Source organism: Sander vitreus, chromosome 3 (assembly GCF_031162955.1).
Source record: "Sander vitreus isolate 19-12246 chromosome 3, sanVit1, whole genome shotgun sequence".
Taxonomy (NCBI): Eukaryota; Metazoa; Chordata; class Actinopteri; order Perciformes; family Percidae; genus Sander; species Sander vitreus.
Genome location: NC_135857.1, coordinates 6,809,200 through 6,831,420, shown reverse-complemented (window position 1 = coordinate 6,831,420; position 22,221 = coordinate 6,809,200). Strand labels below are relative to the sequence as shown.

At 44.2% G+C, this 22,221-nt stretch overlaps 1 protein-coding gene across 1 annotated transcript in view; it reads right to left on the bottom strand.

Annotated features, from left to right (window-relative positions):
- LOC144513768 (RNA-binding protein Musashi homolog 2-like) overlaps positions 1-22,221 on the bottom strand; it is a 375,361-nt gene that overhangs the window by 19,519 nt on the left and 333,621 nt on the right. The window contains exons 11-14 of the mRNA XM_078244953.1: positions 14,744-14,890; positions 13,861-13,928; positions 13,389-13,461; positions 10,090-10,287 (exon numbers count right to left, since the gene is read on the bottom strand). Coding sequence (XP_078101079.1) covers positions 10,090-10,287; positions 13,389-13,461; positions 13,861-13,928; positions 14,744-14,890 — 486 coding nt within the window. The remainder of the gene's footprint in view (positions 1-10,089; positions 10,288-13,388; positions 13,462-13,860; positions 13,929-14,743; positions 14,891-22,221) is intronic.

Sequence of the window (22,221 nt, the reverse complement as noted above, 5' to 3'; positions counted from 1 at the left end):
CAAAAACAAATGTAGTTCACAGTTGTGAGTGTAGGCAGTCCTTAATGTGAAAAAGAGTGTGATCACATGTGGCCTAAACCCCCTCCAAATGTGGTCTAAGTATAACTATATAGAATAAAGATCAGCTGCAAATGTAAAATAAAAAGAAACTTCCCAAAACTCTTCTTAGCTTTAGTCTCTCATTGGTGGTCTCTGCTTTGCACTGTGCCAAACACTCAGAAATGACTGCCAGACAGCTTCTGAATGCCTGGCAGAGATTGCACAGGGGGATTGGGCACAGCACCCCTTATCTAATCAACAACTGTCACTAGGAGAGCCTGAACACTTCACCACACCCACATCCCCTTCCTCTCCTTCTCCAGCCTCTTTTAAACGATGGTGATTATCTTCTCTAAAGTGCTTGGGGTATTGGACCTAGCCTTCCTGACAGGCATTAAATTACACAGGGTGTCCTGGGTTATGTATGCTCCGCAAATCCAAAAGAAAAAATACATAATATATTGTCACACATGGACACAAGGAATTTTACAATAAAAATAACAATAAGAAAAATATACTAATTTACTACTATTTCTAGTCATAGTTCCATTATCTTTATTGTGACTATAACTGCCACTGTTCATCATACGCCCAACCGGCACCGGCAGACAACCACCCACCAAGAGCCTGAGTCTGTCCGAGGTTTCTCTCTAAAAGGAAGTTTTCCTCACCACTCAAGGTTTCTGCTTAAAAGGGAGTTTTTCCTCGCCACTGCTTGCTCTTGTGGGAATTACTGGAATTGTTGGAACAATTATACAGTGTGGTCTAAACCTACTCTATCTGTAAAGTGTCTCGAGATAACTCTTGTTATGATTTGACACTATAAATAAAATAGAACTGAATTGAAAATTGAATTAAAGCACTTTGAATTGCCTTGTTGCAGAAATGCCGTAACCTATATAAATAACCTCACAGTCCAGTTTTTATAAATACAGCCTAATGGCTTGTTTGAAAATTTTGCATTTGACTTGTTGTTAATAAACTATTAATAAAGAGGAGCATTTTTCTTTTTTTTTCTTCATACATCCGTATTTAAAAACACAGTGTGGGAATGAGCTTAATTATGTGTGGAACTTTTTTTTAATAAATTATTTTTGAAATAACAATTTGAGGTAACATTAATTATTATATTCAGAAGATGATCCTCATATGAATCACCGTGTTTATATCTAGCTTGTAGACATACTAAACTTTGTAGCCTTTATTAAGGCATTAGGAAAGACTTCAAATTTTCTTAAGGAAGAAGGGACTAGTTTTAGGAAGCAAGTAGTTGTTGTTGTTGTTGTTGTTGTTGGTAAGGTTTTTGTTCACAGAGTAAGATGTATTTGTATGGGTATTTGTGTACATTTACACCATATGTTTTGCCATTTTGGGACATTACTATCCTCAGCCTACTGCACACAGACACAAGCCCTATAGCAATTTTGCTGAAATAGAGAGCTTTGTGCAGTGGTGCGATGCCAACCATCTCGTTCAACCATTTCAAAAACTGAGGAAATGGTCGTAACATGGGTCAGTGAGCGTTTATTTGGACAACACCTTTGGCTGGAAGGCCTGTGTGTGTTCTCATTTACAGCAGAGATTATACTTTTTACGCACACTCAGGGTGACTCAAAGGGTTTATGTTATACCAGGCTGTATTACAGATCATATTCATATTGGGTGTCAGAAAGGATGGCAATATCTCAAAACATTTAATTTAAAGCTTGCCTGTCAGGTACAGACTGCCATGAAGGTTGTGGAGAGGAATGAAATGCACTCCCTCCAGGCAAGCACAGAGAATATTGTCTGATCAATCTCATATATATTCTCCATGCCAAGTATGAGCTCTTACCTGGCAGAAAATATAGGGTACCCCAATGTAAACTCAACATTTTTTTAAAGCTCCATTGTGTAATGTTTTGAGTTGATTCTTAGCAAAAAAACCTTTGTTCTTTCACAAATATGTGCTCATTCATGTGTAATTACTTCCACCAACTAATCAAAGTATTCTCACAAGCATAGAATCTGCCATTCAGAATTGTTCCGAATACATACGAGTGAGTGGCGGCAGCCATGTTGCGCCTCCATCTTTAAAATACATTAGCCAAAGAGGGACATACCTCCGCCTTTCTGCTTTTACACTCAGTGGCACCGTGACGAATGCCAGCCGGGAGATTACTCGCGACTGCTGGTAGATTTCAAAGCCTGTTGAAGATGGAGGATCACAACTATTCTCGAGGACATGTAACAGAGTCGCCAAGGAAGCGAATAAGATAATTAAAATGACAACGCGACAGGCAAAGCAACAAGACCAAAGTTAATATTAATTAATATTTATTCTTTACCTTTCTCTCTTCCTTAAGCTTTCCCTCGCACCTCCGTCGCATCAACTGATCTCTGACTCTGCTCATGGAGAAAAATATGTAGCCTACACTGTAAACATTGCCTTACGCTATTAATCTCGTACAATATACAGAATAACGATAGCACTGATACTCGTACTGGAAGCCATGTTAATCTTGGCATATGGCCACCGTAGGAGTTAAAACGCGCTCGGAATAGGAGAGGCTAGAAATTAATATTCAGTTGGTTGTCATATACAATTTCATCGCTAGATGGGAGAAATTCTTAAACAATGTAGCTTTAAACTAGGTCTAATTTGGCCTAGTTAAAAAAAATAATGTTGCTTGAGGCTGCAGGGGTTGTCCAATAGCTTCATGATATGATGCAAAGGGTTGTGTATAGGTTGTTCTTATCACTGTAATATATGTAAATTGTGGCTGTGATGTGCTTCACTAGGCTACATGTCGCTTTGTTTATATGTTGTTTTCTTATTGTAAACACTATGTCAGCTATATGATGAGACAATATGTCAAGTGCTACCCTACTCATCTGGACCCCCAGCAGGGTGAGGAATTGTGGCAACTGTTGCTACATTTCATTTTCGTTTGACGTGGGGTGCACACACCTAGTACTGCATGATATAGATACAGGGGACAGCCCGCCTATCAAATCACGCCCACGTCGCCTCCCGCTGGCACGCCAGGAAGCGGCAGATAAGGTGTTGTGGAAGATGCAGCAGGTGGGCATTGTGGAGCCGTCTGACAGCCCGTCGGCCGCCCCCGTTGTCATGGTCCCAAAGAAGAGCGGGCAGTGGAGGTTCTATGTGGACTACAGGCGTCTCAATGGGGTGACAAGGAAGGACTCCTAGCCCCTGCCACGGGTTGATAAAACCCTGGACCAGGTAGCAGGGTCAGCCTGGTTCACGTTGCTGGACTTGAGGTCTGGATACTGGCAGTGCCTCTCTCTCCCTCTGCCAAACCAAAGACTGCATTCTGCACAAGCCGTGGCCACTGGCAGTTCAAAGTCCTCCCATTTGGCCTTTGCAATACACCAGCCTCATTCGAAAGACTAATGGACAAAGTGCTGTCAGGAGTCCCTCGGAGTGAGTGTGTGGTGTACTTGGATGACATTCTCGCCCACGGCCCCTCCTTCAAGGCAGCTCTCCAGTCTCTGCGGCACGTTTTGGAGCATATAGCAGCTGCGGGTCTCAAACTACATCCGGATAAATGCCACTTCATGCAGAGAGAGGTGTCATTCCTTGGGCACAGGCTGGCCAGATATGGCACTGGCACAGTGGACGACAAGATACAAGCGGTCAGAGACTGGCCCACACCAACTGACCAGCAACAGCTGAAAAGTTTCCTGGGCTTAGCCTCTTATTACAGGAGGTTTGTGAGGGAGTTCTCCTGTGTGGCTGCACCGCTGCACACAAAGGCCAAGACTTTGTGTGGACCGACGAGTGCCAAACAGCGTTCACCTCGCTACAGAAGGTGCTGGGGGAGGCCCCTGTGTTGGCTCCAGCTGACCCCTCCCTCCCGTTTATCTTGGACTGTGATGCGAGTGGCCAGGGAGTGGTGGGGTGCTGGCACAGCTAAGCCCGGAAGGGGAGAGTGGTGGTGTATTACAGCAGGGCTTTTAATGAGCACGAACGTCGCTACTGTGTCACACGCAGAGAACTCCTAGCGGTGTTATCGTCTATTCACCACCTCAAATACTACCTCTGCCCTCCAGTAACTCATGTCCTTTAAAGAGCCGGAGGGGCAGGTAGCACGCTGGATGGAGGAACTACAGTCCTACGACTTTAAGGTGGTGCATAGGGCGGGAGCTCGCCACTCCAACGGCGATGCCCTGCCACTGTGATCGGAAGAAGACACGAGACAGGGAGCTACAGGGACAGGAGGCAGCCCCGGTCAGCCGGGTCGCGGGGCGGTGGGCTGCGAGCTTACTGAAATGTCGCCGACACAGTGGAGACGACAGCAGGAGGCCGATATGGACATACAGCCAGTGCTGCAGTGGGTGGAGATTTCAGACACGGCCATGATGACAAAAGGGCTGTGGGCAAAGAAAGATCCAGCGACGGGAGAGCTGAGGTGGCAGTTGGTGGTCCCCAGAGCAGAGAGGCTGGCCGTGCTGAAGGCAGTGTATGGGGCCACGGGAGCCGGTCACTTCGGAGTCACCAAAACTCTCCGTCGCCTACGACAGAGCTTCTACTGGGGGCAGTTCAGGAGAGACGTAGAGGACTTCTGCAGGTGGTGTGACAGCTGCACGGCAAAGAAAGGCCCACCTGAACAGTCCCATGCCCAACTCCAACAGTTTCCAGTCGGCGCACCCATGGAAAGAGTCGGGGTGGACATAGTCGGCCCACTCCCGGTCACTGACAGCGGAAACAAGTATGTGCTGTCAGTCATGGACAAATGGCCAGAGGCTTATGCCCTCAGAGACAGTAGCTGAAGCCCTACTGGAGGGCATGGTCTACCGTTTTGGGATGCCCCAAACCATACACAGCGACCACGGGCGGAACTTTGAGTCACGGGTGTTCGCTGACCTGTGTCATTGACATAAACAAAACATGTACCACCCCCCTACACCCACAGAGTGATGGTTTGGTAGAGCGCTTCAACAGGACCCTGGTCCAACAACTGGCCATCATCACTGCTAAACACCAGGGGGACTGCAGGACCGCCTAGAGACAGCCCACGACTTTGCGCGTGTGCAGCTGTAGAACGCAAGGGAGCGACAATGCAGAAACTACGACCTGCATCACAAGGGCCGCCACCTGGACTCAGGAGAGCTGGTTTGGGTCTACAGCCTGCAGAGGAAAAAGGGTCATTGCCCTAAGCTGCACAGTGCCTGGGTAGGCCCCTGTAGAGTGTTGGAATGGCTAGGGGAGGTAGTATACACAGTACAGCTACCCCCCTGCAGCAGACGGATGGCCATACACAGAGATAGATTGGCCCCCTACCATGGAGACGCTACCCCCAAGCTTCCACACGGGCCCTCACAGACCCCCCCAAACAACCCCCACCCAGATACCCCCACCACGACCCCCTCCCCAGTGCCACTCTCTCCGACACTCCTAGAGTTGAGGCCCTGGTACGGCCCCGGAGACAGAGAAGGCTGCTGGCCCATCTGAGAGACTTTGTTTGATGTGGTTGACCCCTCATCTGAAGGACTGTTTAATTGTTTCACTGTTTGACTGTTTAACTGTTTGGCTGTTTGACTGTTTAACCATTTGACTGTTTCACTGGTTAACTATTTAACTGTGGGCGCGTAGTTGGTGTTCCAACTGTTCGGGGTCGAGGGATTTTGACGGGGGGGGGGTAATGTAGCGTCCGGCTGCCAATCACCTACATAGTACCCCTGCAAGCTGAGGTTGGCAGCCTGGGGGGGCTGGACCCCCTGGGGATATAGCCAGCGGGAAGAGGAAGTTCTCTCTTTTTTTTGGAGTTCCGGCCGAGACTCGGCTCTCTGTGTTCCAGTGCCTGTAGCTTGTGCTTTTGTGGCCAATAAACGAGCTAACTGAACTCTGGCCTTTGTGCGAATCATTACAATACCAATTTATTTCAAAACTACAACTCCCACTAGACATGCGCCACAGAACATGTTACAAAGCCAGTATACTTGTAGTTCTTCCGGAGTGACATCCTCGTGTTCCCTGGATCCAACTGAATCTCCTGATGTAGACCACGCCCATTTCCGTCTAGACTTTATGCGTGAAAAATCGCGATTTATTGAAAACATACTTTGCCGAACTCGCATGTAGCATCTCCAGACCGACCTGACAAAAATAATTCATTATAGGATAAAAATTGCGCATATTACGCACAAACAAATTTGTGTAGCTAACTATTAAAACACCAACATTGCCATATCTCGCCCAAAAACAATTATGTCAACACAAAACTTTAGATTCTTATTTGCCATGAACCTCTGGAGGTTCCCCACACATTTTACAATAATTGGCCACTAGGGAGCACTACAAGTACAAAAAGTTTATATCTCATGAACGACTCATCTGATTTTTACAAAATGTTTAGGGTACCATTTAGGGCCACTCCTGAGGCCACCCCTACAGTGGGGTACTGATTGGTCAAAGTGGGCGTGGCCTATGGGATCCACGTTTGGATCCACCACTTATACTAATGTGAATAACTTTAAATTTACAGGGTAGATGTACAATGGGTCATGGACCTCACCTACCAAAAATTACACATGTGGACCACTAGGTGGCGCTATAATGTGTTTTTGCCTTTAACTCCCACATTACACATCGCACATTAGAAAACCTTACATCCATGTGTTTCTTGAATCAAGCTGAACCATGATGATAGGCCTTGCCCATTTCCGCTAGGAGTTTTTTTTTTGCAATGTGCAAAACAAACTTTTTCCAACTTGTCCTAGGCCGTGTGACCGATCTGCATGAAACCTGGTACGTAGCATCTCCAGATGGACCTGACCAAAAGTTATTAAAAGAATTTTGCTACATTAAACTATGCGCATTTTACTACCAAACAAATGTTTGTAGCTAGCTACCAAACACGAACTTTAGCATATCTCTGCCAAATTAAATGGTATCTTCAACAAACTTGGGATTATTGTTCACCATAGTAGTATGATGCTCTGGGCCAAATTCGGTGAATATGGGCCATTAGGGGGCGCTATAATCAACATTTAGGTGTTTTGGCCAATAACTCAATGCATGCAAATGGGACATTTGCGATTGCAATTTCTCTGCCGTAATAATGGCTATTAACATGCAACTTGTGATGCTCATTCGGCATGCCGCTCTGAGGCTATGTACCAAATTTGGTGAGGATCGGCCATTAGGGGGCGCTATAGTCAACGTAGACCAGTTTTGGCCCTTTTACTCAATCAATGTTAATGGGATATTTGCAACGGCAATGTACCACAGACCTTGCAGCTCACACCGCTCGACCTTTGCCTCCCCATCGTTATGCGTTGGGTTCCGCCTTGGTTCCACTTTCGCATGCTCCCCGGGTCGTCGGGGGCGACAGGCGCAAGGAGGCTCATAACTGCTTGCAGTTCTAGTTAGGGCCCGAGCGCCAACAGTGACGAAGGCCCTATTGAAACTGAAGGAATTAGGACCCGAGCACCCGACGTGTCATTTAACTCAGCAGAGAGTTCCTTATTCATTTGTGAAAGTTTGGCCCGCCGACTATGCTTAAGCCACGCCCCCTTTCATAACATTTTAACCGTTTAAGGTAGACCCTTGTGTGTGATATCATTGAACTCAGCAGATAGTTCCTTATTCATTTGTGATGTTTTGGCCCGCCCCCTATGCTTAAGCTACGCCCTCTTTCATAACTGGTGACCTGTTTAAGGTAGAGTCTTATGTGAGGTATCAGTGAACTCAGCAGAGACTTCCTTATTCATTGGTGAAAGTTTGGCCCGCCCCCCTATGCTTAAGCCACGCCCCTTTCATAACTGGTGACCCGTTTAACATTAAAACATTAAACATTAAACAGGCCCTCGCTCACAAGGAGCGAGGGCCTGTTCAACACTGCTTGCAGCTTTAATTATTATTGTTATCTTTATTGTATACATCCTCAAATACAGCGTGTGACAAATACATCAATATTATGTATATTATTATTTCTTTTATTTTTTGAATTACTACGTCACTTCTTGAGGATCCCGTTGCATTGGCTATCATGGTGCATAATTTATTGGAAAAACTGAGCAACTTGTCCTACGGTTGCTGGTGACAAAATCACTCATTTAATATGTACATTGAAGCGATATTTGCTTTAAAGAGCTGCCTGAGCGCTGTCCGATTCTCTGACATGAATGGCCCCATTGCATTGTGGGATATGGGCTTTGAGTACGCCCCGCTCGTACCGTAATGTTCTGTCTTACAGCATATTGTAATATTCCACCGGTAACAAGACCAAAATAATATTATTAAAATAAAGAAATGAAAACCATGATAACATCTCGTAAATAAATGTTGATTAATGTAGTGTTAGTTTAAAAACAAATATCAATAAACAACAAAGCAATCCAGCTTCCCTGGTAATAAGACCGAAATAATAACATTAAAAGAAAGAAATATAAACCATAATAACATTACGTCAATAAATATTAGGAATGCACCGAATCCCGATTTTTGGGGTTCGGCCAAATACCAAATCCACTTTTTAAGATTCTGCCGAATCCGAATACTGAATTCTACTCCCATCCTCAGTCCATTAACACAGTTAACACATTAATGAAGTAAACAACGTCCACAGCCTCTAAAATAGTTAAATCTAACAACTTAATGTTGAATTCACACGCTCTTTTCATATCGGAGAAAAGCACATCGCTATCGCCAGATGAGTGACAATTTTGTTTGGCAAATTTTCGCTAACCAGTGTATGATGAAGGCATGTTGTGAAATGTTTGTTTAAAGCACTTAAATAAGAAATTCATGTTGTTTAGTTTAAAACAGTCTAAAGGAAATGGTAAATTATAGTGTGATTAAAACTCACTATTTACATTATTTACAGTACTTGATTTACAGCTGATATGTGAAAAAGTACTCAATCTTATTTGTTTAACAGTAATTTAGTTTTACTGCGAATCTTTTATTTTGAAGTAGCCTACACAGAAGTTGTCTGTTGTGTACTCTTGCTAGCTTACTGAGATGAACGTGAGACGCTAGATGCAAAACATGTCCGTCAAGTTAAGTTGTTCACTTTCTTGTGTGTAAAACTGCAACATATTGAACAGTAAATGTTCACAGTAAAAGACAAGCGTTTTTGGTCGTCATTCGAAGCCATTCCACTACAGAAAGCATGTTGGGTGGGTGAAATTAGAAAGCTAACGTTTGCTAACATGCAGCAGCCGAGTAGGGTTCGGTTTGGTGGAAAAAGAATTCTAAGGTTTGGCAGAAATTGAACCCCGTCAAAAAGCCCAATATTCGGCCGAATCCAAACCCGAATCCTGGATTCGGTGCATCCCTAATACATTTTGATTAAAGCAGCGGTTAGATTCCTAAAAACACCAATAGAGCTGCAGTCCCGACTAGTAGAAAAAAAAGTGGTGTGGACACGAAAGATGCTTTCAAAACCAGTCAGCAGGAGCACAACCAGCAGCTGGGTCACATTGTAAATACTGGAAGAGTTTCTCTCAGTACATTCACAGGCAATACACTCACTGATCATAACATATGTTGTGTCCTCGGGACTCACAAACTCAAGGGGAATTTTGTAATCTTAAGAAATGTCTAGTTACAAACCTCAACTGTTGTTTAAGTAAATTGTGTTATCTGGGAACTGAAGTAACAATTAGCCTATTTAAACAGTTACAACCGGGGTCCTTGGTCTCAAAAGAATAGACATTAAAAGCTTCAATTGGTAAATGTTTGCCATAGATTTTCACATTCCCCTCCTATTTTGTGCTCTAATCCTGATATTTTTACACTTGCAAAAACTCCAAAAAACACAAGAGATCAGCTCAGCTTTTCACTGAAGAGAGTAGTTTTTATCAATTTGACAACCATTTTTACTATTTTGACAATGCTCCAAACATTCAACCTGTGAAAACAAGTGATAATAATAAAACAACAGGAATCCAACGAACAATTCTCTAAAGGCAACGCTACTAAGAGCATGCACTGCTTTCTCCACACTCCTTCTGTCTCCTTCTCAAGGTGTTGCTCTGTTGTGTTGTCTGTGAATTTACATGCATGTGTGGCAGGAGCAGAGACATGGAGATACACACCTGGGCTCTTAAAAGGGTCCGGGCTGTGCAGGTGGTGCTGGAGGGAGCTGTGAGAGTTGCAGCCCGAGTTGGCATGATCACTGGGCAGGATTTGAGCTGCTGCCTGGGCCCCCAGGGAGCCATAGTCGGCCAGGGAGTATGGTGCCCCGCCCCGCATGTCACCGCCGGCCACGGAATACAACCCATAATCAGGGAACCCTGGGAGATAGGGGAGGGGTTGGGACTCCATCATTGATGTTTATAATGACCTTGATTGATTCGTATAGTCTGTGTGTTGATGTCTTCCTGTTATTTCTCCCTTTTGTCAAAACTGTGTGTTATAACCAGGGTTCAAAAGTAGAAGTTTTAGAGTGGCTAGTCAAATTTGAACATTCACTAGCCATTTGACTGGTGGACGAAAAAGTTAATTTTGAACACTGTTTGTAACCTACATAAGCATCAGTCAAATGTATTGAGAAAAAAAACAAATATCACACCAGTTTTGCAATGTATAATCATTCAAGAAAACATACTTGACACAGCCAGGACTCTACAACTCCATCAGATCCATCCTGACGTCTCCCTGCCATTCAGCTGATGTGCAATATATTACCAAGGCATCAAAATACAGTAGCATCCAAGAACCAGCATCAATAAAACACAGAATTAAAAAGTCAGCTCAAATGATTTTTATTCTTGCTGTGTAATAATTTGATACAATGCAACAGCTACAGGGCTGATATTATTGCTGAAAGACCTTTTACTAAATCCAAATAATGAGATGATGATTGAGAATGATCAAAAATGTAGGTTTGGCTGTGCTCATAAATCAATAAGAATGAGTCAGAAAAGTCTTATTAATTTTTCCTGTGATACTGACAGGTTTGTAAGATAAGGTCAGAGAAGCTTGTTGAAAAGGAGCTCATATTGAAAAGCTTCTACTCCAGCCTGTTGTCATGAACCATACGTTCAAAAAGCTACAAAAAGTTAAACACTGTAATTAGTATGATTTACACGTTTTTATTACCGTATGCACCACATTGACTGCTGCTGCTAGAACTGCTGCTAGAACGCAGCTGGCCAAGTAGGGAGGCAGTCAGGGTGGATGGGTTGGCGTTAACATACAGGATTTACAACCAGGGAGCGGAGTTCACTTCCCGGGGAAAACAAAATACTTTTATTATAAACCACAATCTTTTCCTAAACTTAAAGGTGCAATATGTAATACTGACAGCTAGTGTTTAAAATAGTTACTGCAGTACAAATTCAAAACAATGGAGAGAGTTGTCTCCCCCACTCCCTCCCCAGACTCAAAGTACACAGAGGTTGCCAGGCGATGACCGCAGCATCCATAACAATATTGCTAGACGCTTGTCTCACATAGCCAGAGATACTTTACAGCACAGCATAGTAGCTAACATTAGATGCTGGCTATATTAAAGCCCGTGATCACGCGGAGCTCTATAATCAACTGACAGGCACACTTTTTCGGCTTAGAATTACAGTAGGAACCGCTAAAAACACAACAACCTCACTGTCCTCTCCACTCGACGGACACACTTCCTCGGCTTAGAATTACGGTGAGAACTTTACTGACTGTGTCTCAATTTTTTTGTGAGTTAACTTGGGTACTCTAGCAACATAATTCATTGTGAGTACACAAATTTTGAAATGACATCAAATGCCCATCCCTTGTAGCCGTGATAAATTAGCCTTAAGCTAATGCTTACCTGTTCAGGAGGAAATAAGCCAACTCTGCTTCTCCGTTGATCCTGTTCGGTTGTTTGCTGCTTTCATGGCTGTACTAACGTTACAGCTGTATCGCGCTGGGTTTACGTTTTTACAGGTATATGTGTATCTGGCAACCTGGCCTGGCTGTCAAACTGGGCAGTTGATAACAACACACAGGCCAAAATACAAACGGAAATTCCAAAAATAGAAAATACTGGCATTAGCATTGTTCTCAGAAAAGATAGTGTTTCAACTTTTATCTTTACCTACTCGTTTTGTTGCCTAAACTTAACTTTCTTGACGCAAACTTTGTCTCATTCAGAGACCCAAACGGGCATCTAAGTAGTGATGGGCAAAAAAAGCTTCATGAAGCTTTGTGAAGCATATTATTTATTTTCTGAGGCCACTAGATGGAGCTCTTTTGTTTAAAGAAATGGCTTAAGGAATGGCAACTCAGTGTGATTTGAACCCTTTGTTGAACAGAGAATGCCATCTAGTGGGCTTAGAAAATACAGAAAATAGTTCACAAACCTTCATGATACTTAATTTGGCCATCACTACATCTAAGATGGCGTCGCGAGTACAGTGCGAGGCTCTGCATCTCCCCAGTTTTTGTGAATTAGTGAGTGTTCCCTCGATACAACCCTGGGAATATATTGTACAGTAGACAAGAACTTTTGGACATCCATGCACTCTGCACGAGCAACGTTTTTCAAAATCTTCAACTTCCACCGGAGATAGCCAGGACGCCGGGGTCTAGCATATCAGCTCTCCCAGGAAGGAGGGCCCGGAGGCAGCGTCAACTAACTAGGCTAAGGCTAACCCCACATAAGCTACCACTACCAAGCTTATTCCTAGCCAATGTGCGGTTACTGGTGAACAAACTGGATGAAATATGACTCTGGATTACCTCTCACAGACGGATTATGGACTGTAATATCATGATTTTCACTGAAACCTGGTTGAACGGCTGTGTTTTGGACGTTGCAATCGAACTGGAGGGGCGGACTATGTTCAGAGCTGACAGAACAACTGAAAACTCCGGTAAGACCAGAGGTGGTGGTTTGTGCATTTATGTAAAAAATGCATGGTGTACGAACACTGTCATGACCAGGAGTAACTGTTCTGAGAACCTGGAATGTCTGTCTGTTAAATGCCGGCCTTTTTACCTACCCAGATAATTCACATGTACTGTTATCATGGCCGTTTATGTACCCCCTGATGCCAATGCTAAGCAAGCAATGAAAGAACTACATGCTGCCATTAGCAAACAGAAAACTGCACTCCCAGAAGGGGCGTTTATAGCTGCAATCATTCAAACCTCAAGTCTGTACTCCCCAAGTTCTACCAACATGCCCTCCCCCCCTCCCCCGACCAGAGGGGACAGAATCTTGGACAAGGTGTACACAAACATCCCCGAGGCCTACAAAGGCTACACCACTCCCCCACCTGGGTCAATCTGACCATCTCTCCCTGCTGCTGCTGCCCAGATACACACCCCTCATCAGCCGAGTGAAACCCATAGTGAGGACTGTAAAGATCTGGCCCGAGGGTGCAGAGGCCGCACTACAGCTTGGGTTTCAGCACACGGACTGGAGTCTGTTCGCCACCAATGCCACCTCTGACTCCCAGCTGGACATTGAGACATGCACCTCCTCTGTTCTGGAATACATCAACACAAGCGTCAATGATGTCACAACTCACAAGCAGATCAATATATACCCATTGGGTCATCCAGAAGCCTTGGATGAATAAGGGACATTGCTTTTCGCATCAACCGATCAGCAACGCAGAAGCCTACAGCACATCCAGGGTTAACCTAAAAAGGGGAATAGCCACAAACTTCAGATTGAGGAGCACTTCAATAACTCCGACCCCGAACGTATGTGGTAAGGGATACAGGCCATCACAGACTACAAAAGCGCAAACTCAACCCCCCCCTACCACCACTACCTCCTTTGCTAATGAGCTTAACAATTTCTATGCCCGCTTCGACCGGGACAACAACACTACGCCTGTCAAAACTACCCCTCCACCTGACGACCAACCCCTCAGACTCACTGTCTCTGTCGTGCAGTCAGTGCTGAGCAGGGTGAATTTACGGAAGGCGGCTGGCTCGGATGGCATCCCTGGCGAGTGTGGAGAACAACTGTCTGGAGTCTTAACCGACATAGTCAACCTGTCACTGGCCCAGACTGTTGTTCCCATGTGCCTCAAGACCACCACCATTGTCAAACCCAGAGTGCCTGAACGACTATGGACTTGTAGCACTGACACCCATCATCACCAAGTGCCTTGAGAAGCTGATCTTAGCCCACCTCAAGCCCAGCTTTCCTCCTGCACAAGACCCCCATCAGTATGCATACTGTCAAGCTTAAGTCATCTTCTGAGGTTGTTCAGATGAAAGCAACCAACTCCCTGTTGTTGTGAAAAGATTATATATGTTATTTTTTGTGATTTGTCTACATATAATGTCTGCCATCTTGCAAAAATCTATATGAGCCATTCCTAAAATAACACAATTCCTCTCACTAATATCCATCTGCAACTGGATATTGGACTTTCTAATCAACAGACCCCAGACTGTGAGGTTAAATAACCTCTCCTCCACTACACTTCCTCTAAACACTGGTGTGCCACAAGGGTGTGTGCTTAGCCCATTACTGTACAACCTCTTCACCCATGACTTCTCCCCCATTCACAACACTAACTCCATCATCAAATTTGCACACAACGGTGCTCGGCTTGATCAGGAACAATGATGAATCAGCCTACAGGGAGGAAGTGCAGCACTTGGCTGCATGGCGCGCAAATAACAACCTTGTGCTCACCACCTCCAAAACCAAAGAACTCATTGTCGACTTCCAGTAAAGCAAAGGCAGGCATCCACACACCCATTCACAGGTGTCCACATTTCACAAGACCTCTCTTGGTCACTCAATACCTCCACTCTGATCAAGAAAGCTCAACAACGCCTCTTCTTCCTCAGAAAACTGAAAAAAGCTGGACTCCCACCTCAGATCCTCCGTAACTTCGATCACTGCACAGTCGAGAGCATCCTCACTAATGGCTTCACGGTGTGGTATGTGAACTGCACAATGGAAAGCCCTACAGCAAGTGGTGAAAACTGCTCAAAAAATCCTTGGCACATCACTCTCGGCCATCACTGACCTTCATCACTCACGGTGGTTGCGACGTGCACATACTATCATCGAGGACCACACACACCCCAGTCATGGACTGTTCTCCATCCTCCCATCTGGGAGACGTTACAGGAGCCTTAGGAGTTGCACCAGCAGGCTCAGAAACAGCTTTTTTCACAACACCATAACGCTGCTCAACACCAAGACCCAACACTAGCCTCTGCACTGCCCCACTCCGCCCCCTCTCCTTTTGCACATGGACTATGGACTGTCTGACTACCTCTGATCACTATGCACTTCATAAATGCACCTCAACAATGCACTATATATGATCATACTGCATTCTGTCTCTACTATTATATGGACTATAGACTGTCAGATTTCTTAGAACTCTATGCACTATATTTGCTAATGCACTTTAATAATGGACTAAACATGATCATACTGCATTTTGTGTTTTATGTCTTTTTTAAGCACTGCTATAAAGAAAAAAACACTTTTAATGATTGCACTACTGGTTAGATGTAAAACTGCATTTCATTGTATTGGTTGTCCTTACTTGAACAATGACAATAACGTTGAATCTAATCTAATTTAATCTACTGAAAAGCATAGCGCTCACTTTTTCTTGCCTAAACTTAAACGCAATCTCCGCCGAAATGACCGGCAGCTCGTCACCTATTCTGGGGTAACTAGACCACTAACTACCGCTGACCTGACGGAGCACCACGACAGACAACTCGCGGTGCTCTGTACCCAGCTCAAAGTCACCTATTCTGGGGTAACTGAACTACCAAATACTGCTGACCTGGCGGAGGAGCATAGCCGGCGGCACAAAGCTCTGTAGCGGCTTAAACAGCTAGCAAGTGCCGCTCTGTAGCACGGAGCTCTGTAGCCGATGTCACGTGACTAGTCGGAGGTCTCTTAGTTTTCGTATAAAATCATACGTTTTAGTGTGCATAACTTTTCGTAAGATATCATATGAACGCGTTGAGAATGCTCTTCTAAAGGTTTAACTTTGCAGAGGAAATGCACTTTATTTACTATAAATACGGTCTTAAGCCTCGGTCTTGTCTCAGTCTCGGATGAAGAGGACTTATTTCAAAACTGGTCAAGACCACAACTGCTGGGATATCACTAAATTGCATGTGCATTGTCTGATTTAGGCCTGTGTGTTAAAACTTGCAAATGCAACCAATAACTTTGAAATTTGTTAGCGTAAACCCAGCTCTCCCTGCCACCTTTACACACACTCCCAAGAAAATGAATGTGGGAGACAGGAGAAGAAGCTCTGGCTGTCTAACACAAATCTGGTCTTGGTCTTGACTCAGTCTCGCTGGCAGACGCCGCTCATTGAGACCGTGCATTTGCACGGCACTCAGACACTGCACATCGTCACCAATGAAAAGGGAACTCCCTGCTGAGATCAATGATACCTCACACAATAGTGTACAAGAAACAGGTCATTAGTTATTAAAGGAGGCGTGGCTAAAGCATATGGGGCAGGGCAAATCATCACCAATGAAAAGGGAACTCTATGCTGAGTTCAATGATACCTCACACAAGACTCTACATCATACAGTTCATTAGCTGTGAAAGGGGCATGGCCAAAGTATAGGGGGCGGGTCAAATTATGACCAATAAAAAAGGAAGTCTCTGCTGAGTTAATTGATACCGCACATAAGACTCTACCTTAAACGGGTCACCAGTTATGAAAGGGGGTGTGGCTTAAGTATAGGGGGGCGGGCCAAACCATGACTAATGAATAAGGAAGTCTCTGCTGAGCTCAATGATACCTCACACAAGACTCTACCTTAAATGGTTCACCAGTTATAAAAAGGGGTGTGGCTAACGCATAGGGGGCGGGCCAAACCATGACCAATGATAAACAAACTCTCTGCTAAGTTCAATGATACCTCACACAAGACTCCACGCCATACAGTTCTTTAGCTGTGAAAAGAAGCATGGCTAAAGCATAGGGCATGGGGCAAACCATGACCAATGAAAAAGGAAGTCTCTGCTGAGTTTAACGATACCTCACACAAGACTCTACCTTAAATGGGTCACCAGTTATGAAAGGGGGCGTGGCTTAAACATAGGGGGCGAGCGAAACCATGACCAATGACAAACAAACTCTCTGCTGAGTTCAATGATACCTCACACAAGGGTCTACCTTAAACGATTAAACTGTTATGAAAGGGGGCATGGCTTAAGCATAGGGGGCGGGCCAAACCATCACCAATGAAGAAGGAACTCTCTGCTGAGTTGAATGACACCTCACACAAGACTCTACCTTAAATGGTTCAAATGTTATAAAAGGGGACACATTATAAGTTTCATGTATATCGGATGATGTTTGTCACATAAGGCTGATTTCCTGTTGCCAGCGGAGGGCGCTATGACCAAAAGTCAATATTGGCCTGTATATGTCCTCGGGGCTGGACTCTTGTTGATTGTGGGAAATTTCAAGCAGATAAGACTTAAAACCAGCATGCCGACATGACACCACAAATCATGGGGCACTACCCTTGTTTTGAGATAAGTCTTGGATAAGTACTTTACTACTTTATTACCCACAATCCTGAACAATCCCACAATCCCACAGTGATGCCTCTGATTGGTGGAACTCATGCTGGTGAGGAGGTGGGGTGTCAGTATTCGATCTGTGCTGCCTGCACGATCCGTCACGAGGATTTACGACACTGCACGAATCACAATCTGTTCCACGCTTCTGACGTTAGCCTCTGCCGGGAAGCTAACCTTAGTTTAGCTAACAGCTAATTCGGCTAACCGCTAGCTGACAGCTTGATTCAGTCTAAAATAACGTTAACTCAAACTTAACACTTGGTAAAGCCGTCTACAGCTGACGTAACAGCCGTTATATATGTTAACAGATATTTTCAGGTTTTACTTTGAGGGTCTTTTAAAGTTATTACATGCTGTTTCAGCTAGCGGTTAGCTGAATTAGCTGTTAGCTAAACTAACGTTAGCTTCCTTTGTGGTTTATGGGGATGAGTAGTTTCTTCGCTCTGAGATGACGATATGTACACAGTCTTGTACCTTTGACTTTTTGGGGATTTTCTGTTCGTTTTTTTACTCAAAATGATACGTTGTATGCTTATGAGTCAATTACCACCTGGTTAGCCTAAGGCATGGTCTAAAACTCTTTATATACAGATTTTTCCAGACGTCAATGGAAGAAATGAATGGGAAATTTACTTCCGGAACCCAAGGTCTCTCAGAGGAGGGGCGGGACTATTAAGCTCAATGAAGAAGGAAGTCTCTGCTGAGTTCAATGATACCTCACACAAGGGTCTACATCAAACGGGTCATTAGTTATAATGACCCGTGTCAATCGTGGAGAAATTTCGGGCAGATACGACAACGTACACTCAAGTTACAACAATTTCTTTGTTCATCGCTAAACACTCAAAATGGCCGCCATGCCACGCCCACACCATTTGACGAAAAACTTTTTCTTTTAATAACTTTTCATATTTCAGGTGTTGAGGTTGTACAGACCAAATTTGAAGTCCGCCGAATGAAATCTCTAGGAGTTTGTTAAAGTATAGCACTTGACTTTTAGGCCTACTTCCTGTTGCCACTAGGGGGCGCTATGACTTTAAGTAAATATTGGCGTTTATTTGTCCTCAGGGTTGGACTCCTATGAATCCTGAAAGGTTTCGAGCCAATTGGACAATGTACACTCAAGTTACACCCACTTCCTGTTTTGATGGCATAACGCACAAAATGGCCGCCACGCCACGGCCACGCCCCATGATGAAGAGTTTTTCTTTTAACAACTTTTCATCTTTAACATCTTAAGATAGCACAGACCGAATTTGAAGTTGATCGGATGAAATCTCTAGGAGGAGTTTGTTACTTAAGTACGACTTGGAAATGGTCAAAATTTCGAACTTTGAAATCAAAATGGCGGAATTCCTGTTTGGTTTAGGGTATGGCTCCAATGACGTTTTTTTGTACATCTTGACATGTTACATATGTGTAAGTCAGTCACACACTGCAGGTGCTACATTTTTTTTAACTTTGTAGCGAGCCATTTTTGTGCGCCTATTCCCGAAACCCTTAAAATACGTACATTTTCACCAGACTTGATGCGCCCGCCAATTTTGGTGAGTTTTTTGAATATGTTAAGCCCCCTAAAAAAGCCAATTAATTTGCCGGGAAAAGAATAATAATAATTCCTTCAGTTCCAATACGGCCCTCGCCGCTGTCGGCGCCGGGCCCCAATAATAATAATTCCTTCTGTTCCAATAGAGCCTTCGCGCTGTCGGCCCCTAATTAAAGCTGGAAGCAGCGTTGGACGGGCCCCTTGCACTTCTGCGCACGTCGGGGCTGAAAAGGGAACTCCCTGCTGAGATCAATGATACCTCACACAATAGTGTACATGAAACTGGTCATTAGTTATTAAAGGGGGGGCGTGGCTTAAGCATATGGGGTGGGGCAAATTGTCATCAATGAAAGGGGAAACACACAAAATGGCCGCCCGCCACGGCCATGCCCTATGACGAAAGGTTTTGAAATAACAGTTAGCACAAATTTACTGACTGGGCGAAATGTGTGTGTGTCTGTGTGTGTGTGTGTGTGTGTGTGTGTGTGTGTGTGTATATATGTGTTACACACTGACCTTGCTGTGTCAGAAATACCAGCTGGTCCAGATGTACACATGGGCACATTTATCCAACATCTGTGACTACACAAATCAGGCTCATAGTAAAATTCTGCATTTTCAGTTACACTTCTCTTCCCTCTCGAAAAAATCTAGGCTATATATTACCCTTTTTCCCACAATGTAGATGTAGGTTTTTTAAACCTGGGTAAACCTGCCAAAAATAACTTCCCATTGCCAGCAGATGAGTATGCCTGTCTGTTGTATTTCTTCTGTCACGTTCAATGTCATGAACGCTCCATAAAACAGGTGCTAACTTTTCCTGCTACAGCTTTCCGATACAGTGTACCAAACTGCAAACTCTGCTGTACTTAATTTGATACCTTCAATTATAAACCTTAAACTCTCCTCTGCTCAGACTGATTGCTGCATTTGGCCTCACTTTCTCACTCGCTCCACCACACACTCCCCAGACACTGCAACACACACTACGTACTGGCTCTGCTATTCTCCAAAAGAGATCTTAGTAAACAGTAGAAAGCAGCATGGAGACGTACGTTACTTCTTCTTTTTATATCTTACTTATCTTTACTTATCTCTCTTTCCGACTAATTTGGTGTTCCAGTGTTCCAAAGGAGGCGACACACATCACAGCATGGCGCTGGCAAAGGGCAGAAAAATTACCGTATCTACCCGATGTCCTGTTTCCATTACTGCCAGTCAGCGCTGGAGCCGATAAATACCCGTGTGTACTGTAGAGTAATTTTTTTCCGGGACTAAATGCCGATTGTAACCTTTCCCTCTGCAGATATTAGTGGGTGTACGTGGGATTATTTTGGCCAGTGGGAAAGCAGTATATCATACATGCTTCAAAACTACCACTGGGATTTAACAACCTGCAATTAGCTTCATTTCCTGTGATAGTTTTCTATTTTTGCCTACGGTGGCTTTTCTCTCTGAAAAAGGTGAATCATAGGCTAATTAACATAAAGAGCACTTCTTTTCAGCCTAATATGGCAGCTCATAAATAATCTAAAATAAATGGCAGCTCATTTAGTGCCCTGATAAACCATCATAAGAATGTCTAATAGAGTGTAAATCCTCCAGGTCTAACAAAGCCTTTCTTCAGATGTTTTTTAGGCACACACACAGGCAAACAAGGAATACAACAAAAAACGCACACTAACAATAACACATCATAATCCATCACACTCTTTGGACTAAACAAACAGCGAAAGAATAAAGTTGGACAGCAGCAGTGTGCTGAGGATTTGGAAAAATGTTCACATGCGAGGACGGGGAAAGGCTAGTGTGACCTAGTTTACAGTAATATATGTGGTGGTGGTGGGGGGCAGTCTGATTTTTGAAAGCAGATTTTTTGTCCTCCCTAATATATATTTAATTTCAGCCTTCTCTTGTGTAGTGTTTGGTACTTTTCCAATCTTGCTGTTATTTCAATCTTGCTGTCATGTCATGTCAAAAGTATACTTGTGTCAAACACATGTAACACAAACAATGTTGTGTGAAATATAACCCAGGCAGATGGTGATTAATCATCGGCCCGACACTATCCTCATCAAAGTGGCACATGACCAAATGGCTGACCAAATGAAGGGCAGAGTGCAGACTAACCAGGTCGATAACAATATTACTGTTTGGTTGCTGCAGAGTGTTCATTATCAGGGGCAGACTGGCCATTGGGAGGCAATAGCAATGTGTTTTCCTACGCTGACAGCAGTTGGACCTCTGGCCGATCCCCCACAGATGACGGTCCATCTGCAGCTCACCGTCTGCTTCCTATCCAGTACTTCAGTTTGACTGTTAAAAAGTGTTTAGATTATCAAATTGCATTTATTCAGAAGCAAGCTGGCTAGCTAGCTAACGCTCAGCTTGCTAGTTCCACCAAGCTTCAATGCTACACTAAATGAGCCGGGCAATGTTATCCCTCATCTGGCGATAGAGACCCTGTTCTCCCCGCTCTGTTCCCTCAGCGCTCCACAGCCTAAGTCCACAGGTATAAATTAGTTTTGCATCAAATGTATCGCCAGAAGTGTTGCAAAAGTCAAGGCGTGCAGATTCGCCACTTTGACAAGCCAGACCCACATCAAGATGTTGGGTCTGGGAACTTACCATTGGCAGGGCTCAATCCGAGGGGAGGGATAAACGGTTGTCTTTCAAATTCCCTCTGCACGCTACAACCATAGGCTACAACCAGAGCCATAGAGATGTCTTTCTCTATCACTCTGGCTACAACCAAGCAGAGCAATAAAGAAGATAAGCGGAGCTAGTTGATAGAATTAAACTTTTGCCGTATCCGGTCGGCAAAACTCCGAACACATCTTCCTTTTTAAGAATGACTTCAGTGCCTTTCTTTGTTCTTTTCTCAAAGAAAAGCTTAACTCCAAGTCTTCTAGAGTCGCATCCAAAACCGATTCCAAACACCGCTGTTAGCCAGCAGCAGCTCTTCAAGTTGTTTGTATCCCACAAAGATGAACAGAGATCCTGAGTGGTGCATCACACAGATGAAGAGTATAGTGCAAACATTCCTCCAGGGCAAGCAGTTGGCAGGTGGCATCTCAGCTGGTAAGAAAATATTGTATAGGGACAGTAGAAGTGGATAGGTTATTTGGATTGATTAAGGACATTTGT